At 43.5% G+C, this 15,760-nt stretch overlaps 1 protein-coding gene across 1 annotated transcript in view; it reads left to right on the forward strand.

The window, feature by feature from the left end:
• The window catches only part of LOC126335429 (alpha-tocopherol transfer protein-like), a 130,546-nt gene extending 115,496 nt beyond the window's left edge, over nucleotides 1-15,050 (forward strand). Inside the window, exons 6-7 of the mRNA XM_049998708.1 lie at nucleotides 4,942-5,092; nucleotides 13,172-15,050. Of these exons, the coding sequence (XP_049854665.1) occupies nucleotides 4,942-5,092; nucleotides 13,172-13,215 (195 nt within the window). The 3' untranslated portion in view covers nucleotides 13,216-15,050. The remainder of the gene's footprint in view (nucleotides 1-4,941; nucleotides 5,093-13,171) is intronic.
• The last annotated feature ends 710 nt before the right edge of the window (nucleotides 15,051-15,760 follow it).

The following is a 15,760-nucleotide window of genomic DNA, read 5'->3' on the forward strand; positions in this document are numbered from 1 at the left end:
AATTCTGTAAGAACTAGTCTTGACTTCAAATCTCCTTCACTACCACTTACTAGAAAAACATCGTCCGCATATGAAAGCCGATTTATTGTGTCATGTTCCAGCCGGGATCAGTTTTTGGCTTTCTATCTTTTCTGAAATTAAATTAAAAAACCAATCCTGCCTTCAAAATGCTCTGGCATTCCTCTATTGATCTTTACTCTGCAATAAGTTTTTCCTGATCACATCAGTACGAGAAGTATTTAGTGTTGTGGAAGCGGTAACACGTTCAAGACATTAGTGATAGTGCTTCTATGTATGGTGTCAAACATTGGTGATAATGCCCCGATGTATGTTGTCATAAGTCAATAAAACCGTTTGAATGTCAGCGTTATGTTCCCAAACTTTCTCGGTTACCAGTCTGAGTGTTAAAATCAGATCTACAGTTGGTCTGTTTTCCTTCTGAAACTACATTGATAGTCCCATATAACGGCTTCTGCATTTGGGATCTTCTCCTCGGTAGAGACAGAGATTGAATTTTGTAGCTTACAAGGAGGAGGTAAGTCTTCTATAATTATCACATACCAGGAACTTGTTCGTTTTTAATATAGGGAAGATTACGGCCATTTTCCAGTCGACAGGCTGTCTCTGTAATTATTTTAGCCAATAGTTGTCTTCCATTCTTTATTAGTACTCATTCAATTTGCTCTTCGCCGAAAGCCTTACTGTTTTTTAGGTTTTCGGTTATTTGTCGTATTTCTTCTTCATTGGGGTTCTCTGCTTTGCTATGGTGTCTGATACCTCACATGGAAGAGACTCGGTGGGGCCATCAAACTCGTAGTTGAGTAATGGGCGTAACGCACGACTATATCAGTTGTAGCAGCAATGAAAAACTTGTCAGACCTTTTGTTATTGTGTGCATTACCCATTCGTCTCATTTCCATCGACTTAACATGCACTTGGATCATTGTACAGGGCTATGACAAATGATTGAAGCGATTTCATACATTCACTGCAGCTCCATTCATTGACATATGGTCACGACACACTAAAGATACTTAGAAAAATTCATAAAGTTTTGTTCGGCTGAAGCCGCACTTCTGGTTTCTGCATCCAGAGCGCTCGAGAGCGCAGTGAGACAAAATGGCGACAGGAGCCGAGAAAGCGTATGTCGTGCTTGAAATGCACTCACATCAGTCAGTCATAACAGTGCAACGACACTTCATTACGAATTTCAACAAAGAGCCACCAACTGCTAACTCCATTCGGTGATGGTATGCGCAGTTTAAAGCTTCTGGATGCCTCTGTAAGGGGAAATCTACGGGTCAGCCTGCAGTGAACGAAGAAACGGTTGAACGCGTGCGGGCAAGATTCACGCGTAGCCCGCGGAAGTCGACGAATAAAGCAAGCAGGGAGCTAAACGTACCACAGCCGACGGTTTGGAAAATCTTACGGAAAAGGCTAAAGCAGAAGCCTTACCGTTTACAATTGCTACAAGCCCTGACACCCGATGACAAAGTCAAACGCTTTGAATTTTCGGCGCGGTCGCAACAGCTCACGGTAGAGGATGCGTTCAGTGCGAAACTTGTTTTCAGTGATGAAGCGACATGTTTTCTTAATGGCGAAGTGAACATACACAATGTGCGAATCTGGGTGGTAGAGAATTCTCACGCATTCGTGCAGCTAATTCCCAATTCACCAAAAGTTAACGTGTTTTGTGCAATCTCACGGTTTAAAATTTACGGCCCCTTTTTCTTCTGCAAAAAAAAAAAAAAAAAAGAGAAAACGTTACAGGACACGTGTATCTGGACATGCTGGAAAATTGGCGCGTGCCACAACTGGAGACCGACAGCGCCGACTTCATCTTTCAACAGGATGGTGCCCCACCGCACTTCCATCATGATGTTCGGCATTTCTTAAACAGGAGATTGGAAAACCGATGGATCGGTCGTGGTGGAGATCGTGATGAGCAATTCATGTCATGGCCTCCACGCTCTCCCGACTTAACCCCATGCGATTTCCTTCTGTGGGGTTATGTAAAAGATTCAGTGTTTAAACCTCCTCTAACAAGAAACATGCCAGAACTGCGAGCTCGCATCAACGATGCTTTCCAACTCATTGATGGGGACATGCTGCGCCGACTGTGGCTTGATTATCGGCTTGATGTCTGCCAAATCACTAAAGGGGCACATGTCGAACATTTGTGAATGACTAAAAAAACTTTTTGAGTTTTTGTATGTGTGTGCAAAGCATTGTGAAAATCTCAAATAATAAAGTTATTGTAGAGCTGTGAAATCGCTTCAATCATTTGTAATAACCCTGTATATGGAATTACACTTAACTCTATAACACAGATGAACCTACTGGAAATTAGCTGTTATATTTGGATCTGTCGTAAGTGCACAGATAAAAATCGTTAGGCTTTAACTAGAGAACATAGCTGCTCACACCATCTGTAATAAACAGTGCAACTAATAGTAGGGAACTTTTATTAACGTTTCCAGATGTATAGGAAACTAATCTAAAATAATTGGGTATACAGTGTAATATTTCTAGACTGACGACGACAGAGAATTTTATACATTGTTTGTATTAATAATTAATTATTTAGACGTATTTGGTTGATTCGGATATCAATGACAGTTTTCTCTTACGTATTAATCTTAAGCCATAGCTACTACTTTAGTGAAATATGACGCTTATACCTGTTGAATCCGATGAATTAACTTACACTTCATTTAGTCATCCTTCGAATATTTACATCCATATTCTGCAAGCCGTGGAAGAGCGCTCTTCCTTTTGTACCAGTTATTAGGCCTTCTTCCCGTTCTGTTCAAGCAGGGAGCGCAGGAAAAATAACTGTTAAAACACGTCGATGTGTGCTGTAAGTAATCTAGTCTTACAGGTACCGCTATGGGGGCTACAAGTACGCGTTTGTAATATATTCCTAGTTTCACAATTTAAAGCTGGTTCTTGAAGGTTTCTAAGTTGGATTTCTTGAGGTAGTTTGTGTCTATTTTCAAATGTCTGCCGGTTCAGTTTCGTCAGCACCCCATGGACGAAGAAAATCTGTGACCAGTGGAGTCATATTCTAGGATGGGTCACATGGGTGATTTTTTTAGCAATCTTTTTTGTAGACTGGTAGCATTTATGTAGTCTTCTATCAATAAACCGAAGTTTTACCTTAGACAGAGCCTATGTGATTGTTCCATTTCATACCCCAATTAGATAAATAATATTTTACTTAGGTTTTGAATACGGAGCTTTACTGCCGGACAGCGAAATGTATAAATGCACGGGGAGCAGCAGAGGAAAATTGTTAACGTATCCCCCTTTTCTTTCTAAACGTATGCTGGGTGGAACAGGTGCCACAGCCTTTATAAAAGTCTAGAAACCATAGCACACAATAACATTTCTACTGCTTGTACGGACAAAGTCCTCATTCTGAGTTGTTCTAAAACGTAAGCATAAGATATATAAGAACGCTTTTACACGTAAATTCCAAATATAGCATTTACGAACTCTCGCATTACAACTGGCGGTCACCTTTTGCATCATACGAAAATGACCACATTAAAACGTTAGTGCCATAGTAAGTTACTGTCGTTACTACGCGAGTCTTTTCACCAACCGAGCGAGGTGGCGCAGTGGTTAGACACTGGACTCGTATTCGGGAGGACGACGGTTCAATCCCGCGTCCGGCCATCCTGATTTAGGTTTTCCGTGATTTCCCCTAAATCGCTCCAGGCAAATACCGGAATGGTTCCTTTCAAAGGGCACGGCCGACTTCCTTCCCCGTCCTTCCCTAATCCGATGAGACCGATGACCTCGCTGTCTGGTCTCCTTCCCCAAACAACCCCAACCCCATCTTTTCACCAAAATAAAAATTTGCACAATATCTTTCATTCAATTCCATTTGTCGGTTTCAAAAGGTTAATCTCTTACCTTCAGAAGTTAGAAATAGGAAAGCAGACGTCAAACGCTAACAATGAAGACGTGTTCGTTAAAGGAACAATGAAGTGTCACATCGCAAATCCACAGAAAATATGCGATGAACAGGAACCAAGAGAATGTTACATCGGAAACAGTATGTAATATATGCGACGAACAGCAGCCAAGAAACTGTCTCATCGTAACTCATTCATTATTACCAAGCGTCTGTTGGTGGTTGTTGTTGGTTGCACATACTACATATTATTTGTGATGTCACACTTCATGGTTACTTCAACGAAGGATGCCTTTATCGTCTGGTCCTTATTCGACATCGGCTTACCCGTTATTTAAGCATTTGCATGACTTTTGAATATGAAAGACTGATATGCTGAAACTGGTTAAGTGAATTTGATAAAAAGGTTCGTGCAGGTAACGACTTACCTTTCGTTTTCCGAAAAAAATTTTTTTGCAACTGCTGCGGTATTGCTGTCACAAAATCATTGTTAATCGTAGTTGCGGTTGGTTTTGGTGGCGGTTGGTTTTGGTGGCGGTTGGTTTTGGTGGCGGTTGGTTTGAAAGTTAATCGTAGTTAATATTCAGGAATTCATCTTCGGTGCATCAGGTCCTGTTATGGAGAAACATCTTTAACTGACATCAGAAAACATTGCTACCTGTCGGATATCTATGGGCAGACTGTCGGAGTTTTGTAGCTGTAGCCGGCTTTAGTGGCCGTGCGGTTCTAGGCGCTAAAGTCTGGAGCTAATCGACTGATACGGTCGCAGGTTCGAATCCTGCCTCGGGCATGGATGTATGTGATGTCCTTAGGTTAGTTAGGTTCAATTAGTTCTAAGTTGTAGGCGACTGATTACCTCAGAAGCTAAGTCACATAGTGCTCAGAGCCATTTGAACCATTTTCTTCTAGCTGTATATTTCACTACTTTCTGCTTCTTTCTGTATTGCCACAGTAATTGTATCCTTGTCATAGAGGGAGTATTGTTAAGTGTGTACTGAGAGTTGTGTTTTGCGCTACAGCTGCACTTCCACGGTCGCGACCGCGGCTCGCTGCTGGAGCACATCGAGGTGAAGGCGCTGCCCACCGAGCTGGGCGGCATCATGAACCTGCCGCCCCCGCCTGCCGACCGCATGATCGAGCTGCTCGAGGCCTACGAAGACATCTTCGAAGGTATGTCGCGGTATCTTTTATCAGCTCAGTTATCTGGGCGCCACACACACAGTCACAAGAGCACGCGGGCGCCAAAGGCAAGAAACAGTTAGTGTCAGAGAAGATAAGCATAGCTGACAAAATATTGGTCACCTCTGGGAGACGGCACTCTAATCTCGAGCAACACCGCCTCCAGCCTTGTTAATGGCATCGAGCCGACGAGCTAGTGTCCACAAATGTCCATCTGTAGCCACTTGTAGATGGATAGACACAAAATGTCGTTTCAGTTTCACACGCACTTCCACACGGTTCCGCCTGTATTTTATAGAGGTTAATATCGCATAATTTAGCATTCGAGTCGACATTAGAAGGGTGCCTCAGTGCTCGTCAAACCAGGAACGTACGCCCACAACCCTGTAGATATGGCTGTGATACTGGACGAGGAAAGTGTCCACTGCCTACTCATTATCAACATGCAGAAAAGAGTCTGTTAAATAAAAGTCGCGAAGCATTTCTGCCTTAAAGTCTCCACATTACGTTTTAAACGCCTCATTCGGTTATCAACGGACACGATTCCTTGCATGATTTGATCAAACGCAGTTCGTCTGATCACTCTACTCGCTTCCAGTCACCCACTGTCAAGTTCCTGTGTTTGACCCAACAAAGATGTGCAACTCTCAGTTGCGCTGTGAGCAATGACCTTGGGGAGGCACACAACTCCAGATGCCCTTGGCGTGTAGTTTCCTTTTGAATATTCGTACGGAAACTGACTGAGACACAGGCATCCCTCTCGAATATGAAGGAAACTGCCGTCGACGGGGGCGGGACATTCGCCTCCGGCTGCTTTCGTTTGGGTATTTTTACGATCACTGTCATTACGTAGTGTTACGTGGGTGCGAGTGGGTGAGAACTGTATAGCACTACTCGATCATAGGAACTAAATTAAGTCACGTTAATGATCAAAATGTTTTTGATGTTGATTGAGCTGAGTTGTTAAAGTGCACAGAACATCAACAAAGCCGGCCGAAGTGGCCGTGCGGTTCTAGGCTCTGCAGTCTGGAACCGCGAGACCTCTATGGTCGCAGGTTCGAATCCTGCCTCGCGCATGGATGTGTGTGATTTCCTTAGGTTAGTTAGGTTTAACTAGTTCTAAGTTCTAGGGGACTGATGACCTAAGATGTTAAGTCCCATAGTGCTCGGAGCCATTTGAACCATTCGCAAGACATGACTAGCATTGGACGAGGGACGAAATGTGCATTCTAATAGAGGTGACGTAGGATTTTATGCCCACCCATTTCGTAAACAAGCTTGTTGATATGAGAGCCAGATACAGTCTACAACTGACATTTTATGCAAAAGCCACATCACTTCAGAGCGTTTAACTCAACACGATCAACGTTGACTTTCGAATTCACGGTCCGTATGCCGACTGTGTTCTGACTGGAAAAATGCGTGATAAATCCCGGTTTCAAGAAGAGGCGTCGAACAGACAATACAAAACTGTATGCCAATATCGGTGATGTCAGAGTGTTGTATAATTTTAGAACACGTTATATGCTCTCGTTTTACGACCTTTGAGCAGACCGAAAATCGACATCCATTCAGTAAGCAACGATCGTGTGAAACTCAGATCGCTCCGTTCGTCTACGAGATCCAGAACTGAGCAGACAGTAGCGCCCGTCAATGCCGTGTTCCATGATTTATGGGCTGGACATCTCCCCATTGTGTCCGAATCAACTCAATTTGAGACAGGATATCGGACTAACTTTGTGATTGGATTGAAGAGTTCCTATCAAATAGAACGCGGCATGCCACTCATAACGGAGAGATGCAATAAACTTAAAAATTAACGTGACGCCTATTTGCGAACGATGCACTTGTATGCAGAGTGGTCAGAGTGTAAGGGTGTCGCAAGGTAGGTGTACTGAGATATAATTTTTAAGAAAAAAGATTCGGTACGTTCCACCATTACCGAGGTAATTAGCATTGAAGTTAGTCAGGGCCGTTGCGCATGCAAATTCAAGCGGCCCGCCATAGACCCGGTGTCGCCAAATATGTTCTTTCGTTCCGTTTTCTAAAACGGAACAGGAGACAGATACAAAAGTTGGACATGGGACGACAGTAGGGATCGAACCAGAGACAAAAACCGAGCGTTCTCGTAGGCTATCATCTGCTCTGAGAGAACAACTTACAGCAATTGCATCTGGGCGCAGGATTAGCCGATCAGTCTAAGGCGCTGCAGTCATGGACTGTGCGGCTGGTCCCGGCGGGCGTGTGTGTGTGTGTGTGTGTGTGGGCGTGTGTGTGTGGGCGTGTGTGTGTGGGCGTGTGTGTGTGTGGGCGTGTGTGTGTGTGGGCATGTGTGTGTGGGCGTGTGTGTGTGGGCGTGTGTGTGTGGGCGTGTGTGTGTGGGCGTGTGTGTGTGGGCGTGTGTGTGTGGGCGTGTGTGTGGGCGTGTGTGTGTGTGGGCGTGTGTGTGTGTGGGCGTGTGTGTGTGTGGGCGTGTGTGTGTGTGGGCGTGTGTGTGTGTGGGCGTGTGTGTGTGTGGGCGTGTGTGTGTGTGGGCGTGTGTGTGTGTGGGCGTGTGTGTGTGTGGGCGTGTGTGTGTGTGGGCGTGTGTGTGTGTGGGCGTGTGTGTGTGTGGGCGTGTGTGTGTGTGGGCGTGTGTGTGTGTGGGCGTGTGTGTGTGTGGGCGTGTGTGTGTGTGGGCGTGTGTGTGTGTGGGCGTGTGTGTGTGTGGGCGTGTGTGTGTGTGGGCGTGTGTGTGTGTGGGCGTGTGTGTGTGTGGGCGTGTGTGTGTGTGTGGGCGTGTGTGTGTGTGTGGGCGTGTGTGTGTGTGTGGGCGTGTGTGTGTGTGGGCGTGTGTGTGTGTGGGCGTGTGTGTGTGTGGGCGTGTGTGTGTGTGGGCGTGTGTGTGTGTGGGCGTGTGTGTGTGTGTGGGCGTGTGTGGGCGTGTGGGCGTGTGTGTGTGTGTGGGCGTGTGTGGGCGTGTGGGCGTGTGTGTGTGGGCGTGTGTGTGTGTGTGTGTGGGCGTGTGTGTGGGTGTGTGTGGGCGTGTGTGTGTGTGTGTGTGTGTGTGGGCGTGTGTGTGGGCGTGTGTGGGCGTGTGTGTGGGCGTGTGTGTGGGCGTGTGTGTGTGTGTGTGGGCGTGTGTGTGTGTGTGTGTGTGTGTGTGGGCGTGTGTGTGTGTGTGTGTGTGTGTGTGGGCGTGTGTGTGTGTGTGTGTGTGTGTGTGTGTGGGCGTGGGCGTGTGTGTGTGTGTGTGTGTGTGTGTGGGCGTGGGCGTGTGGGCGTGTGGGCGTGTGTGGGCGTGTGTGTGTGTGTGTGGGCGTGTGTGTGTGTGTGTGTGGGCGTGTGTGTGTGTGTGGGCGTGTGTGTGTGTGTGGGCGTGGGCGTGTGGGCGTGTGGGCGTGTGTGGGCGTGTGTGTGTGTGTGTGGGCGTGTGTGTGTGTGTGTGTGGGCGTGTGTGTGTGTGTGGGCGTGGGCGTGTGGGCGTGTGGGCGTGTGTGGGCGTGGGCGTGTGTGTGTGTGTGGGCGTGTGTGTGCGTGTGGGCGTGTGTGTGTGTGTGTGTGGGCGTGTGTGGGCGTGTGGGTGTGTGGGCGTGTGGGCGTGGGCGTGGGCGTGTGTGTGTGTGTGTGTGTGGACGTGGGCGCGTGTGTGTGTGTGTGTGTGTGTGGACGTGGGCGCGTGTGTGTTTGTCCGTAGGATAATTTAGGTTAAGTAGTGTGTAAGCTTAGGGACTGGTGAACTTAGCAGTTAAGTCTCATAAGATTTCACACACATTTTTTTGAATTACATCTGGCGGGCCACTTGGATGTGCGCGCTCAGCGGCCTGATCGGCTAACTCCAACGCTAATTAACTCGGAAACGGCGCAACATAACGAATTTTTCGCTTTAAATATTTTTTCTCAGCACAGCGTATCCTGCAAAACCCTTACAGGCCTTCTGGATGTTCCTCGCCACCCGATATAGAGAAGTCGAAACTCTAGAAAATTTTAGCGAAATGCTGAAAGACCTGCAGAGGATTGACACTTGACGCAGCATCTGACTTTCAACATGAGGAAATTCAACTGACTGCTTATAAGTAGACGGAAAGACTTGTTATTGTAGGATTGCGCGAACTCTGAAAACCATCGCAAGCCGTCATACTCTTAAAATATCACACACTTTGCTTACTAAGTAGTTTTGGGGCGACCACATAAAACTAATCGCAGAAAAGGAGACGCAAGACTGAGGTTCATTGAAACAGTATTCTCCTAGTGAGCAACAGCAGACTGCTACTAGAAGCAGCTCAAGTAAACACGTTCGCAGCAACAAAAACCTTCACCACGGTTTTTATGATGGTCCGCGTAAAATTGATCAGTTCAGCCAACTCCAAGACACAGTTTGATCACGGATGATGTAGCTTGCAAAAGCCTCATAACGCTGACAGTTCAAAGCTGTCTATCGAGCTAGGACCCCTACCAGATACGATTGACAGAAGCAGCAGACAGCTGGCCGATGTGGCCAAGCGGTTATAGGCGCTTCAGTCTAGAACTGCGCGACTGCTACGGTCGCAGGTTCGAATCCTGCCTCGGGCATGGATGTGTGTGATGTCCTTAGGTTAGTTAGGTTTAAGTAGTTCTAAGTTCTAGGGGACTGATGACGTAAGATGTTGAATCCCATAGTGCTCAGAGCCATTTGAACCATTTTTTGAAGAAGCAGAGAAGAACCTAACAAAAACAGCGCCTTTCACTATAAATTCATTTAGCAAGTGCGGAAGTATCGCAAGGACGTTCCTAAAACTCCAGTGGCAGACGCTAAAGGGAGCCACTGTGCATGACGTTGTGGTTTACCTTTAAAATTCTGAAAACATGGCGTCCTAGAACCGTACATAAATACAAGGTTTTTATAAATGAATATCGGGGTTTTAACGCTTTATAATATTTATTGTATTAAACGTAGTTATAAAACGTCAAATTAAAGAGCAACTCGATCAGTTTTACCAAGAACCTTATAAATGTTCAATTTGAGCACCATTTGTCACGCGGCACACAGGAAGTCTATAGCAGAGTTTCGCAAGGGGCCCCAATGGCAGGACTTACTTTGCATGGCCTGCACGTCCGCCCGACCTAATGCCATGTGATTCTTTTTTCCTTTGGGGCTTCATCAAGGATCGTGTGTACTTGCCTCCGCTACCAGCAGACCTCCCTGAATTAAGAAACCGGATTGAAGCGGCAGTTGCTATAATCACTGAAGACACACTGATCAACGTTTGGGAAGAACGCGGCTATAGACTAGATGCGTGCCGTGTGTTAAATGGTGCTCACATTGAACATTTATAACGCTCTTGGTAAAACTGTTTGAGTTGCTCTTTCATTTGACAGCATTTATAGCTGTAAGTTTAATACAATAAATATTATAAAGCTTTAAAACCCCAATATTTACTTATTAACACCCTATATAACGATTTCTCCTGCGTATACATCGTGAAAAGAACATGAAAGTGTAAATGGAGGCATTCATACTCACATGGCGCCATAAGCCGTTGACACTCGGGGCCACGCAGCTAATGTTGTCGTGCACGCAGGCGGGATATCCAATCTCACAGCACCTTCGACACACAGGATGATCTGGATAATGTGATTTTGCGCTCTCAACGCTCTCCAGCGGCTCTTCTCGGATTTATTTGGCTCACAAACAATATAGTTTCTTCAAGAAAATGGACGTGCGTAAAATTCCTACGTTAGGTCTATTAAACGGCACATTTCCTCCCTTGACCATAAACTGGTTATGTTTTTCAGTCAGTGGCACAAATAAAGACTTCAATATCCGTAAACATGTACAAAGACAAAAAGGAGAGATACATGACCAGCCAGTACGACACGAGCTTACAGAAGTCCACTAAATCAAACTAACTCTCTCCTGACGGAGAACGTACTTACATTTAAGTAACATCAAGTATTACAGATATTATTTCTATTAATTTCGTTAGAAAGGCCGACAACCTTTTTTGAAAACGTGAAGGTAAAAAAAATTGGATGCAACAAGACGCGAACCCTGTAACAACAAAACCTCTATTCCTTAACATGCTGCCTCTACTCACTTTCTTAGGCCATAGCTTTCGTGATAAACGACTATCTGTTTTGTGTTACAGTCTTTTATAGGCTTTATTCGCCGAAATGTTATTAATTTATATTTAATTGTAACATATCGTAACAGAAACAGCACGTTTTCCATGAACATTCAATGTACCACTGCCTTAAAGTGGCTTACGCTGATGATACGGGATTATAACGCGATAATAATTAAATAAGAAAATCCTGCAAACAGCAATATGACGTTTCCCGTCGGTTTTATTACAACAAATAGAACCAACAATGATTCGTTCTCGAGACATTGTGTGCTGGAGCTTAGAAGCAGCATATATTCGTTTGGTGTAAGATAGGACATTAAACCCTCCGAATATTGGCTCCTACTGAACACAACTACAATATGGCTTCTTGATTTCTGCTTGGGATGTAGGGAGCATTCTTGCTTCCTATTGCTTCTACTTTACGTGAGACGTCGCCGAAATATTGTGGAAGTTATTTTGTGTTTCGCCCAACGAAATAGCAGTTAAACGTAAAATACTAGGAAGTGACGTCACAAAACCCGTGGAGCGACATGGCGTTAGCTAACTCGTCGCGTGTGCCGACTGCTTTATCAGTAACCGTTCTCCCTGAATGTTATTTGAGACTGAAACGGAAAAGAGGGTACGCAAAGAACCCTCCGCCATGCATCATAAGTTGGCTAACGAAATACAGAGTTAGATACAGGATTAAAACAGCGAATATTTAAATTAGTAAGTTAAAAGATAAGTTTTTCTGTTGATTCTCTCTAAGGACATCCGTTAATAAATGGCACCAACTCAGCCTCACTTCCTCAGACGCTTTTGTAGTAAGGTGTGGTGCCAGAAAGAAAAAAAAAGAAAAAGAAAATAAAGCCATAGTAACGAATCTTTCGCTACCAAAGATACTGTATAACGTTTGTGCTAACAGCTACTGGTCAAACGATTAGTTTAACGAAAACCTAGGTTTCAAGAATAAGGTTGCTAGGGAATTCCTTGAACGACGTGGTGTCCTGCAAAGAACGGACGTTCCCAATTGTGACCTAGGAATGGTGTACGTAAGAGTTTGAGTACGAGAGAAGTTGGATTGCTGTAGACTGCAACCCACGTGGGGCATCAGTGGTGGAATCAAATTGCGAAATCTATGTCTACATCTACATCCATACTCCGCAAGCCACCTGACGGTGTGTGGGGGAGGGTACCTTGAGTACTTCAATCGGTTCTCCCTTCTATTCCAGTCTCGTGTTGTTCGTGGAAAGGATTGTCGGTATGCCTCTGTGTGGGCTCTAATCTCTCTGATTTTATCCTCATGGTCTCTTCGCGAGATATACGTAGGAGGAAGCAATACACGGCTTGACTCCTCGGTTAAGGTATGTTCCCGAAACTTCAACAGAAGCCCATACCGAGCTACTGAGCGTCTCTCCTGCAGAGTCTTCCACTGGAGTTTATCTATCATCTCCGTAACGTTTTCGCGATTACTAAATAGTCCTGTAACGAAGCGCGCTGCTCTCCGTTGGATCTTCTTCTATCTCTTCTATCAACCCTATCTGGTACGGATCCCACACTGCTGAGCAGTATTCAAGCAGTGGGCGAACAAGCGTACTGTAACCTGTTTCCTTTGTTTTCGTATTGCATTTCCTTAGGATTCTTCCAATGAATCTCAGTCTGGCATCTGCTTTACCGACGATCAACTTCATATGATCATTCCATTTTAAATCACTCCTAATGTGTACTCCCAGATAATTTATGGAATTAACTGCTTCCAGTTGCTGACCTGCTATAGTGTAGCTAAATGATAAGGGATCTTTTTTTCTATGAATCCGCAGCACATTACACTTGTCTACATTGAGATTCAATTGCCAAATCGAAGCAGCATTCTCTATTCGTGCTCAGTGCAAGAGAGAAGGGGGTAGGAGGGAATATTTCGAGGGTACTAGGTGGCAATGCATGCTATACCATTTGTGTATGGCGCTGAATGGCACATTTCGCACACTTGGCTTTCTCGTTTCAGAGCGGCGCTCTCAAGGCTACCGCAGGAAGGACGCCTCGACGTAAACAACGCGTGGGAGCCGACCTGCCAGCCCTGAGAACGCAGGCACCGCCAAGTGCAGCGCGCAGCCGACTGACCCCGACGCCGCTCTGCCAGTAGCACGCACTCAGCACCGCCCAGTGTTAAGAGGTCTCTAGAGTGGACGTAAGAGTAGTAGTTCCCTCTCCCTGTGTCCGTGATTTCACTACTTCAGTTTCTCGGAAAAAAGAGTGCATGTGGGGGTTTCCTTGTTAACCCATTCAAGACAGTTCCTGCGAACAAACTTAAGCACAAAATTATTCTATACTTACTATATTTTTCAGAGTAAGGAAATATTTAAATTATTTTATAGATCAACTATTATCGTCTTCCAGTTTTTGTACTATGACCTACTATAATTTCGTATCATGGTACCCTGTTATTTTTTATGTATTTATTTCCTTAACAATAATGCCATTATACATTCCCAGATTTCGTGGCAAACGTTTGACTCTCCTGTGATTTTAGTGGTAATTACTTACTAAAAGGTACTTAAAGCTTTCTTATTTTTTGCATTAATGCATTTACAATAATTTTTTCGTAGTCGAAAACAGAGTTATAAATCCAAACATAGAACTGCAAATATCCATGATTTCAGGAGGACTTGTTCACACTATACCAAATGTCTCCATGTTTTATGTATTGGAAGATCTTTCTATTTACTGTCATCAGGAAATAATTTGTACATGTCACAAAGTTAATGGAATTTCATTACTCAGTGTGCTTACGTTTAGAAATAAAGCTGTTTTGACTGGATGGTCTACTGCAACAGTTGTCAATCATTTTCTAATGACACTTTGCTGGTATCTGTTTAGGCTCTCACTTAGATTGTACTAACTGTATATTGTATGTGTTGTAGAGGTAGAGAACAACTAGAAAATGTTGCCATAAGCGTTTTGATTCAGCAATTAAAATTGCATTTAAAAGGCAGCGAAATTGTACATTAAATGTTTAAGTGACCATAATTAAATGTCTCCTTAGTTTGTCTCAAAATTTACATATCTCCAAATCTTTTATTACACTTCTACTGTTTCACTTTAATCCCGCTAGATGCAACAGTATACCATCAGAAAATTTTACTAACAATTATAATATATGAATTTATATTGGTCTTGTGTAATATTTATGAAATGGGGACTTGTGAACGGAAACTCTAATGCAACAGAATTGTATTATTGTAACTATTATTAATAAGAGACCATCAACTTATTTAAAGTTTCTTAAGTTACATGTAATGTTGACAATATCCTCTTCTAACGCATACAATGCAGACTGTTGATTAATGAATTTGAAATTTCGTACTCTATTGCTACAAAACTGTTAAAAAAATTGATATTAGAAACAGTGTATAATATAGTACTCACTCTTAGATTTGTGAAACAGTGGAAATTTGGTGAAATTTTTCAGTTAGTGCTTTCCTGTATTAATAGGGTAGACTACAAAGTTTTTGTACTTAAGTGGGCTTTTATTACCTTGCAGTTTGTGTAATTAGACGAATACTAGAACACAGCAGTTGCTTCTGTTGACCTGAAATACCCTCTAGATCAACAGAGTCAAAGAATTAAGCTGCAAAAGCAGACGTATTTGTGCTCTCAGATATGTGGAATGTCGTCTTGCCACTATTATCTAATTTATGTCTGACAAAATAAATTAATGTGAAACTTCACTGATTTGCAATGTAGAGCAAATTGTAAACCATGTTGTAGTTCTCAACTGTTTGTTTCCTAATCTTGTATCTATATTGTTTGTAGAATTGTTTTACTGTTACAGCAAATGTATTGAAATTAATTTGTTATGTTTAATAAAGATATAATCACAAGAATTCTAAGTGTGTAACAGGCAGTCTGTGGAGATTTAAATCTCATACCACCTTGTCCTGTAATTCTGTATCTATTCTATGACAAGGGAAGAGTGCCTATGACTTCCACTATTCTATGACAAGGGAAGAGTGCCTATGACTTCCACTACGTAACAAAACTGCAGATAATTGTACACAGTCATAGTGAATTAAGAAACAAGGGCAATAACTGAACCGTGTTTTGTTTCAATTTGAAAAATATGTAGCAGACGGAAGAAAAGGAAAGCAATGCTAAAGCATCCTCTCACAGTCTTAAGATACAAAATTATGCTCCAAATATTTACTACAAATACACATTTGCATTAACTGTATGACTATGCTACATCTGTCACACATGTGGATTTATATCTCTGTACAGTTACAGAGCAACCTGACCTTGTTGTAATTTTTAAAAGAGTAATTTGTAAAACTGACTGTTTCCCAGTGCTGCCATTGGTCTACCAAAGCAGAGCCAAGTTCTGGTCTGTCTACTCTTCTACTAACATCTTTTACTCTTTTACATTCAATAATGTGTTCAGTTCATTAAAGTGTTGCATTACCTAGAATACCATATGAGATCATTCTGGTGGCAAAAATAAATACATGTTTGGCAAGCAGAACTTGTTGAACATTAGCACATAAGCCACTTAATCCTTATAATTATCGACTTAAGTGCAGTATGTCGTTTCAAATTT

This window comes from Schistocerca gregaria, chromosome 2, assembly GCF_023897955.1.
Source record: "Schistocerca gregaria isolate iqSchGreg1 chromosome 2, iqSchGreg1.2, whole genome shotgun sequence".
In the NCBI taxonomy this organism is placed as follows: Eukaryota; Metazoa; Arthropoda; class Insecta; order Orthoptera; family Acrididae; genus Schistocerca; species Schistocerca gregaria.